The 14142-nt window shown below is 43.4% G+C and overlaps 2 protein-coding genes across 3 annotated transcripts in view; one reads left to right on the forward strand and one right to left on the reverse strand.

The window, feature by feature from the left end:
• The window catches only part of RPS6KA5 (ribosomal protein S6 kinase A5), an 85627-nt gene extending 76385 nt beyond the window's left edge, over positions 1–9242 (reverse strand). For both annotated transcript variants that reach the window (XM_075503435.1, XM_075503434.1), the window contains exon 1: positions 8709–9242. In XM_075503435.1, coding sequence (XP_075359550.1) covers positions 8709–8781 — 73 coding nt within the window. In that variant the 5' untranslated portion in view covers positions 8782–9242. The remainder of the gene's footprint in view (positions 1–8708) is intronic.
• Positions 9243–9665: 423 nt separating this feature from the next.
• The window catches only part of DGLUCY (D-glutamate cyclase), a 49104-nt gene continuing 44627 nt past the window's right edge, over positions 9666–14142 (forward strand). The window contains exon 1 of the mRNA XM_075503439.1: positions 9666–10013. The gene's annotated coding sequence lies outside the window, so the exon portion shown is untranslated. The remainder of the gene's footprint in view (positions 10014–14142) is intronic.

Raw genomic sequence — 14142 nt, forward strand, 5'->3', positions numbered from 1 at the left:
GGAATGCTTTCCACAATTACAAGACAACTGTTCCAAGTTTGAGATGCTTTAAAGGATTGCAACAAGAAGGCCACTACTGCTACCACTGACAGAACAGTAAAAGGCTTCTCCCACCTCACAGACATCACTATGCTAGGACTGGTATCAGAACCTGACCCAACAATTGCCTGTGCAACCTGCATGAAGACAACATATCTGCCAAGAGTGCAACAGGATGTATGCTCTAGCATCTAGCTAGCAGTATTTCTAGCAAATAGTACCATAACATTTCAGTGTATGCAAAGATGCCATTCAGAAACAGCAGCTTTGGGAAAGCTCTTAATTTAAGAATTGAGTGCAAGGACAGCAGTTTTGGAAACAGAAAATTTACTTCTCCATGCCCTTTTTCTTCAAGTCTGTTGACGCATCAATTGAAGAGTACCAAGGAAGGCAACTAAGCTTGGACAGGAAGAAAGTACTGCCCGAATCAACAGGACAAGAGTTCCTCCACAAATGATCTGAAGCTACACATGACACAGCAGTATAAAGGACGGTGGTACATCATGAAAAAAAAAAAAAAGCAGTGAGCTGACGGCACCTTCTAGGAGACAAGCTAACTGCATACGTGTACAATTAAGAAAGCTTCCATTTACTGATTTTCTACTGTAGTCCACAGTAATCAGCATTGGACCAACATGGTAAGAAGCAGAGCATGCAGCTGAGGGCTAACAGCGAGATACAACAGATCAACCCAGAGACAAAGACTAAAGGAAAAGGCCAAGACATAATGGCATCCATAAAAACAAAGAGGAAATAGTGGTAACGGTCACAATTATCACCTCTGAAGGCAAAAAGAAAGCAAATATCTATAAGTATTCCCACTGTGAAGACAAATTTCCACATGCAGGGACACCAATGCATGGAGATCACTATTGTCATTCTCAGCCCCCTGAAAGTAGGACAGTCTGTTTAACTCTGGGAACCAGAACAAAGTATTTCCGCTTGATGGAGGATCTCCAGATGACATAAGAGATATGACTGTCACCTGCACTATACCTGAACTTTGAGATGGCCAAGTGTGAACTAAGAACTGTGAAAGCTGGTACTGTGTAATGACTATTTGCTTTTAATTGTACTTTTATGATCTTAAGAAATACTATTTCAACAGTGGTTGTTTTCAAGTTAAAATGTGCTGTGTCCTCTGTTTCTGGACTCCATTGCATACAGGTTTTGAAGCAGACAAACAAAACTAGAGCTTCGTCTACTGAATCAAGCCACCTTCAAGGACAAGCTCTGCCTGAAAGCTGCGACTTGTCTCTGCCATTCTCTGCAACGTGAGACCAGCTCTGCTGTTTTATTGAGCAGAACAATGAACCTCAGACAAGTTAAAGCAGAATAGAGAAAGCAAGAAGGAAAACAGGACAGAAGATATTCTGTAATATTTCAAACTATTAGGTGTCCAATGCCTGGTACCAAGATCAACTTGATTCTAACCTGTTACTTCAGAGAATGGCCCATCTCCACTCATCTAACAGATCTACTTTAAGTCACAGCAACAAAGAACAGATGCTGTTTTCAAAGTTATATGAACACAAACTTGAGATTATCCCTTACTCAGAGTGAAGAGTGGGTGTTTTTCCTTGAAATTAAGCAAAACTAGCACATTCCTTTCTGGGAAAAACAAAACAACAACAAAAAACACAACACAAAACCAAAACCACTACGTAAACAGAAACCACACAACTATTGCTTGTTAGACACTGAAGAAAATGCATCTAGGATGTTATACTGTTTTTCTGCTACATATAAAATTATACTTTCATTGTAACTGGTTCTTGGCAACTGAGAACTATTTGTGAAGGGAAGTGAAAAACATTCCACAGTCCTTGAAATCTGAGAGACCACCAACTAGTAATCATCAGGTCACTGAACAAGAGTACCATTTAATCAGGACAGGGAACCATCTTACAAACTTAAAATGGAATTTTAAAAGCATACCATCTCAAGGACTACCTGATTTTTCTTAGGCCAAAAAAGAATTTAGAGCAAAAATAAAACATGCACACAGTTCTGAACTCACATCAAAGAAGAGAAAATGTAATCCATGTTACTCTGAACATGAACTCACAACTAAGATAACTGGGGTGATAACTGTTCATTCTCTATAATATTAAGATGCTTAAGAAGACGACGATCTGAACTGAAAAAAAAAAAAAAAAAATTCAAGATCTCACAAAGCTGCTGATCCCATTCTAGAAAGCCTGGAAGCCAAAACTTTACACAGCCAAAGATGACAAAGACCTCTGAAGTACTAGCTAAGTGGAATACAGTATGTGGAAATTCAGAAGCATGAAATGCTGTGGGGAACACGACAGGAAACTATCATTACCATTATGAAAACAGACTGAAGCTGCAGAAGACTATCCCACCAAAGTTATAATTTGCACATCAGAAGCTGAACTAATAGTGCAGGCATCTGAGATTAATGATCCAGACTCACCATAGTCTGAACTGGAAAATGCTCCATGTTAAGATCCATTTGCATTCATTGGCAATAGCCCTTTTGCTATTACAGAGGTGATTTTGCTGTGAGGTTTGCCATTACTGTGAGATGAATCGCTATGAGGTCTCCAAGACTCAACCTAGAACCACCTCCGTAGTTAGCTAGAAGCTTAATGTGTCGTAACACTATACATCACATAATAGCCAAAAAGCCCAAAATGTAATTAGGAACAAAGCTAATGAATAAAGTTGCTATAGATAACCTAATGCTGAACAGAGTTGAAACAGTCAGATGAAAATAACAGATATCTAAAAGACTGTGCATACCCTTTCAAACAAGAAATTATATTTAAGTACAAGCTATGAATCAACTTTGGTCTTCTCTATCATCAGAAATCAGTACAACACTTCAAAAAAGATACACTTTATTCCATCACAAGCACTTTGGACACAGTGTTAAAAGTAACAGAATGTAGATTAATTTATCAACAAAAGAAGAGTAACTGACAATTTAAATGTTGATGGAAGGTATTTACGTATTAGTTTATGCAGACGTTAACCAGAAAAACTTAAGAATTATCTTGAGAATTGGCCTCTCTCAGGTAAAGCTTTTATAACCATCTGTCCAAGCCAGAATAAAATATTTACAGACATCAACAAAAAATGGGAAGAGGAAACAGTCACAATAGATCCCAAAACAAAACACAAAAACAAATAAAGCGACTGTGTGTAACATGAGCCCTTCGTAAACCAGGTCATCTGCTTCTCTACAGAATGAGTCAGAAGCAAAGAAATCTTAGCAGAGCTTGCACCTCATCATTAGGATTGTATAATGGTTAAAAAAAAAAAAAAGAGAGAGAAAAAGAAAGTTTACCATAAGATCTCAAATTATGCCAAGCAATGAAGGGGATCCAACAGAAATATTTACATGAAGAATACAGCTGCAAATCACACCCTCAGATAACTAGGCTCTCTCATATGTATAAGCAACTCTGGCAAGTGTTTTCTGAATTGCCTCCTGAATAAAATCCTAAAGTGCATCAACGTGGCATATAAGTCTCCTAACTCCTTTGTGGAATCCAGCATGAGCTTTTAAACCATCACATTTAGAATACATTGGAACAAAGCTAAACAACAGGCTGACAATGAAGACTGTGACTACTAGTCCTCATTAATATTAGACATCTAATATTAATTTATAGAATATCACTGAAGCAATGAAAGCAAAATGAGCAATGGTACCAGACCCTTTTACAGACAATTTTAGCCATGTTTATTAGATTCCAAAGCCTGGGGGGGAGGGGAAAAAAAACCCTGAAAAACAATAACAACAAAAGATCAATAGTCATTCTCCTCCATAATCAAAGCTTATCATAATCAAAGTTTACCAGAAGATAAATAACAATAAATTCCTAGACTAGAAAATATTTTTAAGAAGTATTGGTTCTGTAAAGAGTAAAATCCAGAGATTTAAGTTGTATTAAGGATTATTCATAAACTTACTCTCTTAAAACATGCTTTATACTTCCCACAGCAATATGAGAAAACATACATTTCAGTGCTCAAAAGAGAAAAGTAAAAGCAATCCAAGCTTTGAAATATTCAACTATTAATATCTCCTGATTGCTAAACAACATACAGAATGAGTACATAGATTCAAATAAAAAAACCTGTGTCTTAAAGAAAATATAATTTTAAAACTATCTTTAAACTTTCATAAGAACATTCCCATTTAAAAATAAAAAATAGAATACTGTAGAGGTGCAAGGTGTAGCTCCACAGCAAAGATCGAATACTCTATTTAATGCATGATTCATCATGGTTTTTACCCATCAAATTTTCACAATGCCTTACGATGTAAGGTGAACCTTACAGTTTACAAATAAATCCATTCTAGTTTAAGTTCTCATTCAAGAGGAGGTAACTAAGAATTTGCAACATTAAGCCCTTCAAACAGTACATGTATTTATTATCTGAAGCTTTTTATAGTTTCACACTGAATTGTAAGTTAGACTATTTGACTCAAGTGGAAGTTCCAAATTCTTCTGCCTCTGGAGCCCTGCAGCCCATTGCTATGTTGACTTCTGGGCTGTACATGCCTTTTCGCACATCACGTGTTATGTGTCACGTGTCAGACAAACTGCAAACTAAAGCAAGTTCTTTAGCCCAAAGTTTGTGATAGCATTAAAATGAATCCAGTATCCTCTTCAAAACAGACTTGCCAAAAGGAAAAGAACAACGTCTTAAAACAAAACAAACAACATCTATACAGCCTATTGCCCATACGTTCATGGAATGTCTCAGAAGCTCCCTTCAAGATCCCAGTTTTGCTAATCTCCGCCTCTCACTGGGCAAAGCAGGGAGTGCACATGCATGCTGCAAGATGGGCAACCTCTCACCTAGTCACATACACTGAAGGTTCAGGATGCTTTGATCCTTATTTTATTTTTTCCCAAAAACAAGAGCGACGATACAAGCCAACAGGAGGTGGGGCGGGGGAAATCTCACTGTTAACAGCTCTGTTTCCTTCTTACCTTCCCATATCACAAGTCTTTCCCTCTCTGCCCATACCCTTCCCTGTCACACAAAATTTTTCTCTAATAGGCTTTACATTTGCCATTGTTTGGTTCCACAGCACTACCAGGAAACAGAAAATGTGAAGAGGCAACGATACTCTTTTTTCACTGTAAATAATACATAACTTCTTAAGTCTCCAAAAAGATTAGAAGTTGTACTAATTCTGAGGTTAGAAATAAAACCTTTTCCTTTACAAGATTCCAGAAAGAGATGCTGCAGAAAAATTCATTTTTTTATTACTTTCACTGGAGAGCTTCAGTGAGAATCAGAGACAGTCACCACTTCCTACCATTTGATCTTTGGCATATTTTTTTCTTCTACTTCCTGAAAAGAGAAGGTGATTCCACTTTCCCCAAAAACTCATTTCCTTCCCAACGTGAGAAAAGAAAGATGGTGACTATTCGGAAGTGGATGAATTGTGAGGTTTCTATCGGGGAATAAACGGTTTGTGTGACAGGAAGAGGAGAAAAAAAAAAAAGAAGAAAAAAAAGTTGCTGAAACCAGGACAATATATTAGGAGAAAACCACTATTAACTGAAATGTGTCCTAAAACTCACTGCTGCATCTGACCTGCAAAATAACCAACTGAAGGAACAATCATTGAAGCACATGCATGCTTACAGTTTCCCTGGCAGTAGGGGGACATTCTGATTCTTTGCATCATTAAAATAAAATATATATACACAGAGTGGTGCCCAGTATTTGTAATACAACAAGTCACATGGCATCTCACAGAGGCATTCAAGTGTTATGCACCACAGTTCCTTCCCTATCACAGACCCAATCTACATGCCTATGAAGTGATGTTTTTTCAGCAATTGCTTTTTCGACACACAGCAGAGGAGTTTCAGGGCCCTAAGAATATGGGATATAGAGCTAAAATTAAGGTTGACCCTACATATAAAAGCCAGCACTGTAATTTCGAAGTCAAAGTTTAAAAGTCAAACCATGGTATGATAGGGTTAACAATCAGCTGGGAGCTGTGTAGAAATAGCACTGCATATGCTCTAACTGTGCATTTTCATATGCCGCAATACTTGCTTGAAGGTAACAACAATCGTCTGTTTCATTCTTGAAGATACTAATTTCATCTTAAATTCAAGTTTTATAGTATGTTCACTTACTCACTTGACCATAATCAATGCCTGTCTCTAACTCGTTTAATACTTTTCAAGCGATTCCAAGACCCAAGTAATTGCAAATGCAAAGTATAACTGTAGGTTCACCTGCATTTAGTTGATTGGAATATATAATTCTTTGTACTTTGAGTTTGTTATCAAGAGGTTCAAGCAACAACTTCCACAATATGAAAATGAGACACTCCCTTCTGAAAGAAGCCACTATTTCTACCACAATAGTACATTCTTTCAAAGCACTGTGGAAACTGACCTCTTTTTCATCTGCCAACTGACAGCTACTTTCGAGATGTAAGTCTAAATCATTCAATTAGTCACAGAGCTAGCAACATCAAAGAAAGAACACAGAGAGGAGGGGAACACTAGTATCGAAACAAATCGCACATTAAAAGGATATTCATGGTATACAACCTCAGTATTTAAGAACAACGAAGATGCTCTGGCTCCAATTCTAGTTCTTGCACGTCCCCTCACCCTCTTTCCCAAAATGAAGCAAAAGTAAACAATCATGCTGCAACGCTTTAAAACTGTGGTGGGTTGACCCTAGCCAGCAGCTAGGCACCCACACAGTCAGACCCACCACAAAAAAATAAGAAAAATATCCCAAGCATCCTATAGATTATTTATATGTTTCTATATCAACAGAAGCTGACTGCAATTTTTCTCCACAAATTATCATATGTCTGTGCATTGTGTAGAGACAAGTTCTCAAACAGTATCTTGATACGTCTTGCATAGCAATGACACTATTGACACCTTCAGGAGTAGGAGTCTCCCAGGAGTACATGACAGAGCAGCTCCCTCCTCCACCCTAATGCTCCAGAAATAGACAAGCCATTGCTAGAAAGCATTTTTCAGAAAGCAGAGTTTTCTAAATACTTAATAAGGAAAAGAGAATGAGGAGGGGAGAAGCAACTGATTCTTATTAAGCCAAATTTCAGAAGCTTAAAAAGACACAAACAAGGCTAAGAATTTTTAAATTAAAAGCAAGTATCGGTACTTCCTGAATCTATAAAGCTTTAAGATCAGGATCAAAATGAAAATTGCTTATTATACTATATTAGACAGCTCTTTGTCTAGTTTCTATGAATGTGTTTATTCCTCAAACTATCTTTAAATAACTATCCCACAGGGATATGTGCTGTCTCAACGTTTATAAAAGAAATCTAGACATAGCTAGGTAAATATATAGAATAAATGTATTCCTTTCCCCTTACCCTTTTTTCTCCTGCACGCTGAAATCTAGCAACACCCAGCGAGACAAGTAGGTTTTCCACCAGCTCTTTTGCTTCTTCTTGAAAGAAGGAAACTACAGTCCCTTTGGTTTCTGCGTAGCTATCAGGAAGAGCGCCTTTTTTTTTTTTTTTTTTTTTTAGCTGCAGTGATAGCTACGTTCCGCTGGGGCACGTCCACTGAGCCCCTAGACCCGAGTGACAGGGGGACAGAAGGCTGAACGTGACCGAAGAGACCCAGCACCAGCACTTGCCTTCCCTATCGGCCCATTAGAGAATGTCAACTACATTAACCCGGGGGGCGGTTGTCTCAAACTCCTACGATGAACAGCATCATACACTTACTTTTACTTCATTATGGAGAAAAAAGAAAATGAGAGAAAAGGAATGAAGGACATGGGTTAATAGCACCTCCACTGTTAAAATCAGGATGTATATTCTCTGTATTTATATTTTACACACACTTCTAAATTAACAGTAAAATCTAGATTTACTGCAGTATTCAAGTTGCCTGGAAACTTCTGAGAAGCACAGAGTCCCTATTAAAAATATATACAGATCTTCCCCAACACAACAACCTACGATAGAGCATTTCTGCTGTTATCTTGAAAGGTCATATACATTTCACGTGTTGAACTACTTCTCCAGAGGGTCTTCAAGTAACTACTGAGCTACAAGAAGATTCACAGACTGAAAAGCCAGATAACTCTGCGGTTACATGTTGGCACATTCCCCTCCCTACAATTCCGGCATTTCACCGAGGTCAGAGAAAAGCTGTCACATAAAACGACATCATTTAGGACTGTAACAAACAGCACACACACCCCCCCCCCAATACTGACACATCCATAAAAGTCAAACACACAATCTGGGGGGGGGGGGGGGGGAAGAATGGTTAACCCTTATCTCCTTCAAAAGCGTCAAATACCACTGGGGAAGTGGGACAGGGGAGCCAAATACGCAGAAGTCCAACTGAAATACTTATTTCAGAAATAAAAGCAGCCCCCCCGCCCCCCTCTCACACGCTCCTGCCCATGCCTTTCAGCTCATCCTCTTTTCTTTCCTCATCGAGATTTCCCTACTGGTCCCGATCAACTCTCCTGAACCTCCTTCCTCAGCACTTCTTCCCCAAGTCCCGGCAGCCCGAGCCCCCCCCGCCACCCCCCCCGCTTCCCGCCGCCCTCCCCTCAGGCAGGAGCGCTCCCCTCAGCGCCCCCCCGGCGGCACCCCGCCCGCCGTGACCTCCCCGGCCGCCCCGGCCCCCCAGGCCCGCCCCGCTCACCGTTCCTCAGCTCGTGCTTGACGGTGAGGAGCGGCAGCTCCCCTTCCTCCGCCGGGCCCGAGGGTCCCTCCATGTTCTCACAGGCGGGCGCTCCCCCGCCTCTGCCGCTCCCCGTGTGTGTGAGCGCGGAGGCGGGGGGACGTCACCTGGCCTGAGGCGGATTTTATTTTCCAGGGGCGCTCCGGGGGAGAGGAGCCATGCAGGCGCGCTGGGGGCGGCTGTTCTCCCCTCCGCCTTGGGGAAAACGGAAAAAAAAAAAACCCCACACGACCCAACAACAAACAGTTATTAAAATACAGGGAGGCACACGCACGTCGGCTTCCCTCCCCCGGCCCTCAGAGCCAGCCCATGTCCTTGCGGCTCCCCTCCCCCTTGCTCCGGCCGCCCTCCCCGCCCAACAGCAGGGAGCGGAGCCGAGCCGAGCCGAGCCGAGCCGAGCCGAGCCCGGCGCGGCCCAGCCGGGATAGGCTGAGCGAGACGGGAGGAGGGGGCGCCCTCAGGAGCGGCTCCTACTCAGGCGCTGGCGCTCGCGCCCCCTTCCTCCCCCCGCCGAGCGCTCATTGGGCGCGCGCGCCCGCGAACCCCAGCGGCTGTTGGGCAGAGAACGTTCGACGTGCCTCCCCGCGCCCTTCCGCCGAGCGACGCGCCCCCTCATTGGATCAGCGGCTGCGCCAATCGCTGGCTCCGCCCCCCGGCTTCCCCCCAATCCCTCTACTCCCCAATCTTGTTTGTAAACATTCCCGCCCGCCTCTCCCGCTCCCCCTCCGCTTGAGGGCGGGCGCTGGGTCGCCTACAGAAAAGGGAAGGCGCTGATTGACCGCTGCGGCTGGCAATCATCTGAGGGCGCGGCGGTGGCGCCCTTCCCTCGGGTTACGGACCGCTTCCATCGTACTTGGGGGGGACGGGGGAGCACCGTGGGCTTCTCCACTCGCAGTGGCGGCAGGGGGGAGCCGAGCAGAGCTCCAGCCCCGCGCAGGGGAGGCGGCAGCGCGACGGGGGAGCAGGCTATCCCCTCGCCGAGGGACGCGGCGGGGCAGGGAGGAGCGAGGGACAGCCGGGGGGCGGTTTCACGCAGGGCCCTGACCGTCCGCTGAACCTCCGCCTCCCCGCACGGTGCGGGCGGTGTGTGCAGGCCCACAGCGGCGGCCCGTCCGTGGGGCGCGGCTCGGCACGGCTCGGCTCGGCTCGCCTCGGCCGCCTCCTTGGGCTGGGGCAGCTGGAGAGCTGCCGCCGTCAGTGTGGCACGTCGGTATGTCCGCCTTCACGCCAGCGCGCAGCGCCGGGTGACAGCGCCGCGGCCGTGCGGTACGCGCCCGAGTCACGCAGGCTCCGGGGCCCCACAAAATGGGGGCGTGGGTGGCGGGGCCGCGGCCGTGCGGTACGCGCCCGGGTCACGCAGGCTCCGGGGCCCCACAAAATGGGGGCGTGGGTGGCGGGGCCGCCGGGCGGGGCGTGGGCGCAGGCCTGACGCCGGGCTGCGCTGAGGGGGCTGCGGGGAGAGAGGCGCCCCGGGTCGCGCCGGACGCGGCCTCCGCCCGTCGCCGGGGCCGGGGGGCAGCGAGCGGAGCCGCCGTCCTGGGAGGTTGCAGAGGCTGAATTTACTGGGAGATAAAACAACCTTTGTGGCGGCTGAAAGGTCACAAAGCAAAGAGGAGCTTGCTTGGTTATGCCGGCTCAGGACGGGCTTGTTTGGGGGTTGGCGTGTTGTGAGGCGGGAGTGGGGGAAGGCGCTGGGTAGGTACATCCGCGTCCCCGGTCCCCATTGCACTGCTTGGGGCGTTTGCGTTTGGTCCTGTTAGCTGCGTGGGAGACACTGTCCTGAGAGCGGGTTGTGATTTCGTTTTCAAGGAAGATGTGTTTTGAATCATATTAGACTTGTTCATCTCACTTAAGCCTCTCAGCCTGTTGTGTTTTGGAAGCAATCCGATATGTCTAAAGCAGTCCACATTTCCTTGAGACAGATCACACAAATCACTTTTCTCTCCATTTCTTATTTACAGTAATTTCTGACTTGTTGCTTTTGAATGCTGTTGCTTCCCAACCATTGACACTGTATAACAAGGTGCTGATTTGCAATGCCGTGTCACATACAACAGCTGTGTTCACGCAGAGTCTGATTCTGGTACATCAGACATCAATGAAATAAAATGTCTTCTGTTAATCCTTTATTCACATTCCAGTATTATATATTTTTGTGTGTGTGTTTGTACGCATATATATAAAAAATGCACACATTTCCACAGTTTCCTGCAGAGAGATTGAGTTGAACTCTTTAAAGTTGATAAGAGCTTTCTACTATAAATTGTTTCAATACCAAACCTCGGTTTTGAGGCGGTTTGGGGATTGGCTTTCTTTGCAGAAATTAAAAATGCTGTCTAAGGGTTTCATAGTATCCCTTTGAAGGTGTTTTCCACAAAGCACTGCAGGTGTTCTGTTGAGGTATCTCCCTGCAGCATATGGTACACGCATAACTTCACCGAAAATGTCCATCCAGTTACTGCCTTTCCAGAAGTATTATATCAAGACTATAAATGTAGAAAGTCTGATCACGGAAGATGTATTCAAACTGAAAAATAATTGATTCACTAACTTTTGTCACTTGATGGTAGAAGCCTCTCTATTGCAGAGGCAGTAAATGTTACATCAGCATAATACTAAACTACAAAAGGGAAAATAATGAAAATACAAAATAAACTGATAAAGTTCATTGTTAAATTTTTGCATCTTTGTAACTCCTGGCTCCTTTGTACAACTAGTGGGGAGTGTCAGTTTTACTTCTTCTTTACAAGGAGTAACAACTACTTCTGATTATTCTGTGTCCCAGATGTTACATTTTAAAGAGACTAGTACTATGTTTCATCCAGTGGCTCTACTAGCCCACACCTCGGACTAACTGTCCCTGGCAGCCTCAGAAGAGAGACTGAAATCTGACTCCACTCTGTTCCTCACTAGCACTCGGTGTGAGTGGAGCTGGCAATGAATCCAGTAGTTGCTAACAGTCTTGGTTTCAGATGTTCATAGCTTTACAAACTTTATCTGCTTATTTTCCTCAGGCTGAAACCTTCTCTTTTCTCCTTCTAAATTTCAGCTAAAACAGCTTTAAAGAATGACGTGATAACCCTAAAACATCAAACCAAGGTTAATGATCCATTGTGGTAGCTGCTGACTATGCATATAGCAAGACACAGTGATTACCCCATATATTTAGGTATATTCAAGTTGTGACAGGGCTTGGAAGGTACTACTGCATGAACTGAAAGTTCATTGTTATCACTGAGGGACCCGCTGATTTTCTTGCACCTTGGAAAGAGTAACTGAGCAACATGGTCATTCCATTAAAATATTAAGATTTTTTACATAGCAGTCTCTCCAGTGTTAAAATATTTTTGCAGTGGGATTCTCGTGTCATATCCAGAAACAGCAGAGCAGCCCTACTGAATGCTTGGAAAGAATCCCACCTTTTGACAGACAAAAGAGCTATACTTGCACTGAAATCCTAAACCTCCTGTCAGTAGTCCATGAGTGCAAGACTATGCTCAAGTTTTCATTTCAGCTGAACTTTTGGGAGCAGTGGAGGATTAAACTTGGTCATGTGCTTGATTTAAGAGTGAGCCTACGTTCAGTGGAATGGTCCAGGCATAGTGGGCTGGTTTCATTACCTCCAATCACCTTTGTCTTTGAAGCAGTATCACATGGCTTTGTGGTTGTTTGTAAAAGGAGCAGTTTTGTCAGCCTTAAGGGTAGATAGGATTCACGGGTGGGTGGAAATATACAGGCTACATCTGTACCAGAAAATAAAGCAGATTAGGACTCGTTCTTTAGGTGTCAGGGCAAGTGGCATGACATAGTACGGCATAGCTTGCATGCACACAGCTACATTCTTTCCCCTTCAAAACAGGGTGGCCTTTTCCATGCTGCCTATGGGATTTATACAGATTGCAAACCGTTACTGAGCTATGCTAGCCCCCAACTTGTACGAGGACATTGCCTGGGAGAGTACTAGTCAGGGGCCCAGCCATTCCCGAAAGCATGCCAGCAGTCAGAAGTATGGATAGTCATGTGCCAGGGCTCCAACTCTGCCTTTGTCCCATTTAAATCACTAACACAGACAGTCACAGAGTCAGATGAGGGAGGAAATTTGGCTTGAGCCTGCAGCCAAAGCAGGCATGTGAAAGTACAGAAACAATGATGGGCTATAGACCCAGAGGGAGTACAGAATGGTCTATAAGAGATTCCTTTATAGTTTGGAGAAGTAAAACCACCCTTGCTATGTAAACTGGGCCTTTACAAATGCAGCCCTGAGTGCAATTTAACTGACTGAAAATGTTATTTGCATTTTAAATACTCATTGATGTGTGTGCTGTGACACTGAACAAAAAAAGACTATTTGTATGATGTGCATTCAATAAATTACCTCTCCAATGTTAAAAATATTTGATGTAAAAACAATTAAAAACTACGGGGTGATGCAGAGCCACTCTCCCTCCACAGTGTAAATGCATTTTTTTTTAAGTAGCATTTTCATATTCATGTGTACGATAAGAGCAACCTGACAGGTCAATCAACCAACAGTTCAACATTTGGGCTGAGCGTGTGCTGAAAGTTTGGGAACATGAAGTAACAGAGTTCTAAAGATAGATGTCCCTTCTCTACCCCACAACACAACTGTTCAAAAATATGTGTATTTACTTGCCATTCCTAATTGTGAAGAGAGGGAGGAAAAAATGTTGTGGGAAATACCCACATGGAAGGATATTATTGAACTTCATTTAAGAAAAAGCATCACAACATTTCCTTTTTCTTTCTAAAAGAGGTGGTGTGCCAAGCTGGTTTGAGGGCTGAGGTGAAATTGAAATGCTCAGTGTACAGACTTCTGAGAGGAAATGAGAGAGAGAGAAAGAAAGAAGAAAATGAGTGCTGTAGTTGCATACTTCCAGGGTGTCACTGCTTTACAGTGTTGAGGTACGTTCTTTCTGAAGGGGAGCTGCGTATGAAAAACATAGTTTCTATGGAGCTAAAGTTGGAGGCGTCTGGCGCTTTCTTATGGTCATTGAATTGTTACAGAAATAGGTGTTATTTTCAAAGTACAAGTGTTGGAAAGCCAGGTGATACAAAATGTTCCCCTTAATCACTCCACAGAGAACATTTGCACAGCAAGGGCAAAAGAGGATCAGATTTTGGAAACCAAGAAATGAATTTAGGGAAGGACTCCCCATGAAAGACAGTCATGACATGAAACAGCTTTTGTGTGAGATTTGATACAGTATTAGTTCTAGTTTCTAGTTTACATATGTTCTCTGTGATTTTTTTTTAAATCTGCAACTGAACGTTTTGTGCTTGATAACTGTCAGAAAAGTAGATTGGGTAGGTAAATTTGCTGTTTAAAGCATTTTTGTATGAAACTGCTCTGGCCAACAGTTTTATCTCTCTAAAA

This window comes from Mycteria americana, chromosome 5 (assembly GCF_035582795.1).
Source record: "Mycteria americana isolate JAX WOST 10 ecotype Jacksonville Zoo and Gardens chromosome 5, USCA_MyAme_1.0, whole genome shotgun sequence".
Taxonomy (NCBI): domain Eukaryota; kingdom Metazoa; phylum Chordata; class Aves; order Ciconiiformes; family Ciconiidae; genus Mycteria; species Mycteria americana.